Source organism: Trichoplusia ni, assembly GCF_003590095.1.
Source record: "Trichoplusia ni isolate ovarian cell line Hi5 chromosome 20 unlocalized genomic scaffold, tn1 tig00003763_group19, whole genome shotgun sequence".
Lineage (NCBI taxonomy): Eukaryota > Metazoa > Arthropoda > Insecta > Lepidoptera > Noctuidae > Trichoplusia > Trichoplusia ni.
Window position 1 is genome coordinate 398 of NW_020799831.1, and position 3,883 is coordinate 4,280.

At 36.9% G+C, this 3,883-nt stretch overlaps 1 protein-coding gene across 1 annotated transcript; it reads right to left on the reverse strand.

Moving 5' to 3' along the window:
* Positions 1-356: 356 nt before the first annotated feature.
* LOC113506627 lies at positions 357-3,861 on the reverse strand. Its single transcript, XM_026889463.1, has 3 exons — positions 3,085-3,861; positions 927-1,083; positions 357-561 (listed from the first exon to the last, which is right to left on the reverse strand). Exons 1-3 carry the CDS (start codon positions 3,241-3,243, stop codon positions 401-403), a joined length of 477 nt encoding a protein of 158 aa, XP_026745264.1. The 5' UTR covers positions 3,244-3,861; the 3' UTR covers positions 357-400.
* Between the last annotated feature and the right edge of the window lie 22 nt (positions 3,862-3,883).

Below are 3,883 nucleotides of genomic sequence, written 5' to 3' on the forward strand. Positions count from 1 at the left end.
ACTGAAAATCTATAATACAATACCAAAAAGTTCTCTTAAACTTTAATTGCATCTGTATGTGTATGGCTCTTGAAGTAGATTGCTTATTTGGAAGAAATATGTTAACAAATCCTGGATGCTTACCATCATCTGTTGAATGTTCAAGACTGATCCAGCTATATTAGTGAGATGCTCCCTATGACATAGAACATACTTCTTCCACAGCAACAGGAGTCTTAGCTTAAGAGGTGCGGTAGCTTTAAGAGCTCAATACCGACATTAATATTGGCGACCCGAACATGGCCGACCAACTCACACATAAACGCCTTAAACAACTAGCGAAGTTCGTAATGATTTTGGCAACGAGAGGCTTATACAAATATTTAGTCTCTTTGGCTAATTATTTGGGTTAATCCTAAGCCTATAGTTCTACTGGAACCACAGTAGAATCATACACTCCATTGGTTTCCACTTTCCCATCGTACACGATCTGCTGGAGCTGGTTCTCGTAGCCCTGAGGGCCTGACACCTCCATCTTCTTTAAAAGACTCCTTATCAAGATTATGAGGTAGAGTTGGATACCTAAAAATAATAATTGAACATTAATACTTCCCATTTATTATTGTTCCTATTGAAGAAACTCTAAACGGCTGGTCTCTTAAAGATCATTTGTTTCGTCTACTTTCCTTTGAAAGGAAGATTCAACTGGTTCACCAATTTGGAATCTGTGGTCGATTACAAAAGCTTCGTGCCGACAAACAAAAAGTACGACCGCTAACATTCTTACTTACGGTAGTAAGGAAAAGGACTTTATCATGACACCAAACATCAAAATCATCTAAAACATCATTCATTAATTCTACAATAAAGATACCCTATACACATAAATGAACGCGCAACTCTTGTTTATAGGTAATCGTGTCCAACATAAATACGTTCACACTTACATGCTCCCGCCAACATCAACGGCATAGTTTCAAACACCATGTACAACCCGAGGTGGCTGGTGGAGGCTGCCGCGAAGTCTATCAGTTGTATGAGTATGGCCGCCACTGTTGTTGTAATAGCGAAGTAGTAGTACGCTTTGACGTATTCCATTAGTTTCTGGAACAATTAAGAATATTAACTCATAGTTAAATGTTAACGAAGACCATCTGTAATTCTGGAGACTCCCAATGTTCGTATCAGTAACGTACTAAATAGGAAAAAGCCTCAATTTGGCTTGATACGCCACCGCGTATCTAAAACACAACCCTTGAAACCCTCATTTTGTGCCGGGGGCTGTTATTTCGCTGTAAATTCTATTTTTTTAAAACAGAACTTTTTGATTTCCTGTCTATCCAAATGAACACCGAAAGTTTGACGAATTGACATTTACAAATTCTTTGCAGTTCTCACTGCCAAGTTCACAGTGAAGTAAATTGGTTCATTACAACGCTTCGTGACACTTATCATTTGCAATTGTTCCACATTATCAATTTACGTTCCGTGCTTTGACGTCACCGACTGTAGTAGAACTAGTAGACGCTCAAAGTTCTTTATACATCGTCTGATATGTATACGAGATCCTTACATACTAACTAGGTACTTATTATCCAAGTAGGAGTGATTGACATCTGACTACTGTAAGAGATTTTTTTGTTTTCTTTACGAGCATTTGGGATCCACCATAGCTCTTATAGCATAATGCACAAATTCACTTGGCCTATTCTTTTGTTCCTTTTTTTGAGACATATTTTCAGACAATTCTCGAAGCAGGCGCACAGATTTTAATTAAAAATTATTCAAACTATCCCTATTTCCGTGAGCGGCCTAGGAAGCGGTGGCGAGAGATGTAACGCTTACCGGGCGGGCTGGTCCCATGTGATCCAGTAAAGAGAATCATGGAAGGATTTGGGGCAGAAGAGGGCTAGATTAAAAAAATATATTTTTTAGTATTCCATCAAAACCTGTGGATTACTGAAATACAATTAGGATTTGAATATAACTTGTCTAATCACTAATCACTAATCACTAACTCCATTTGACATTCAAATATTTTTGCTGACTTTGTACCAGTAAATATGTAGCCGATATTGTAGAAGAAGAAAAGTTATGTCTATCTGGATTGGTTTTCTGCAAACCGTTGTTTGTTGAGCATCATTGTCCAGTACAGTCCGAGGTCATAGTTCCGACCTCTTTCACTGGGGACGAATCGAGGTCACCTAAATATTTGACTGTGGAATCGTTAAGCTAGAACAATTTTAGGAATTGTTACTAGAAAAGAAATACTTGCAGTTATGATTTGACTAAGTCTTCTTACGGTAACCAAATGGGTACAACCCAGCGTTCGTTAAGCCGTATTCTTATTTTTTATTTCTTTGACTCCCTCTTCACTTACTCTTTGTTATGATTTCCACCCAAACTTTCTCCTTATCTATTACGCCAGACCTAGGTACTTGACTAAAACGGTTTAGCTTTTTTGTGTCCAGGAAATATCTTGTTCTCTTTCATTTCAAGAAAATTGATAAGTTCTCTTTGTTTACGTTATGAGATAGTCAATAGTCAGATAAGTAAGATAGATAACCCCCGAATACTCCCTTAACTCCCGTTTGATGTTCATGTTGAACTTAATATCAGATTATCAGTCCTTTGGAAATGTAACACACAACTTTAATGGATACTAATTAATCAATCAAGTATAAAAAGATTGTCAGGTCACACATCATCATCATTCATCATCTAAGCCTAATAATAAGCAGTAATATAATACTTAAATATTAATGTAGGTTTTCGAAAGCAGTAAAGATTAACAAGCTTTGCGAATAGAGTAACATACGTAAGCCATCAAAGAGAAAAACAGAACGAATCTATGTAGAAACATTCGTAGTAATTTTATGGCATTTATGTCAAAATAAAATTTCTGTATAAATTGTACTGTATATACATTTCTTTTTAAAAAAGAGTCACTTATACTTTCTTGCCGGTTCTTCTCCATAAGAGTGACACTTTGGAACCGTACAACTAGAGTCATCATTCTAACGTTTTGAAAGTGCCTGGAAGACATCCAACTTGTAATAAATCTTTTGAATTGAAAACAAAAAAAAATGTTGTATATATATTTACCATATGTGCTCCATACAGCAGGGCGACAGTGAAGACAAATTCTATGCAGTAGATGGCGACACACACGCCCTCTGGTATCGTGATGCCCACACTAGTGCCGTGGTATAACGCGAACATCTCGAAGCTGGAGTGGACTGCATAGCTGTAGACTCCGATCATGAACGCACTGAACACCTGGAAAATAAATGAGGTTTGTTTTTAAAGGTACAGTTTATGCGGTAAAAAAGGCTAGTGGCTAGGAAAAGGGGTTTACTGATTGGATGCATCAGAGATCAAAAGGCAAATTAGGTAAGAGACCTGTTGAAAATACCAAGAATAGCAGATGAGAAAGAGGAAATAAAGTATTGAGTATTGAGATGTGGCAGAAAACAAGAGAAAGAAATAGAAGTAAAAGGGTGGAAGGAGGTTAAAGAGACCTTTAACCCACCTTAAAACAATATTTACAAAATGCATCTAAGACTAATAGCTCTTATTCTTCTGTCAACAATATAGACACGCAGAATATTTCCATACGATAGAAAATATAGAAATAATGGATGAATCCGTACCAGGAAAATAGTAGACAATGTTGGGATGACAATACTGATAATGACTCTGTAAACAAGAATACTGAACTCGGACAATTTGATGACTCATGTCTTTTATTGTCGGAGTCCAGGAAACATTCTGTGACCATTACGACTCAATATCAAGCACTGGGTAGGAATACTTGGTACGGTATTACTTCCAGTCTCATTCGGAGTGAAGAATAAGAAATAGTTACGTCAATTTCTTGTATCATAAGGCGGTAGTAAGTAAT

Bases quoted from the DNA above. Each gene is read 5' to 3' on its own strand.
- LOC113506627 (XM_026889463.1), bottom strand. From the start codon at position 3,243: ATGATCGGAGTCTACAGCTATGCAGTCCACTCCAGCTTCGAGATGTTC. The intron at 1,084-3,084 runs GTAAATATATAT...TAATTGTTCCAG, and splicing joins TGCTGTATGGAGCACATATG to AAACTAATGGAATACGTCAA. The intron at 562-926 runs GTAAGTGTGAAC...TATTATTTTTAG, and splicing joins GTTGATGTTGGCGGGAGCAT to GTATCCAACTCTACCTCATA.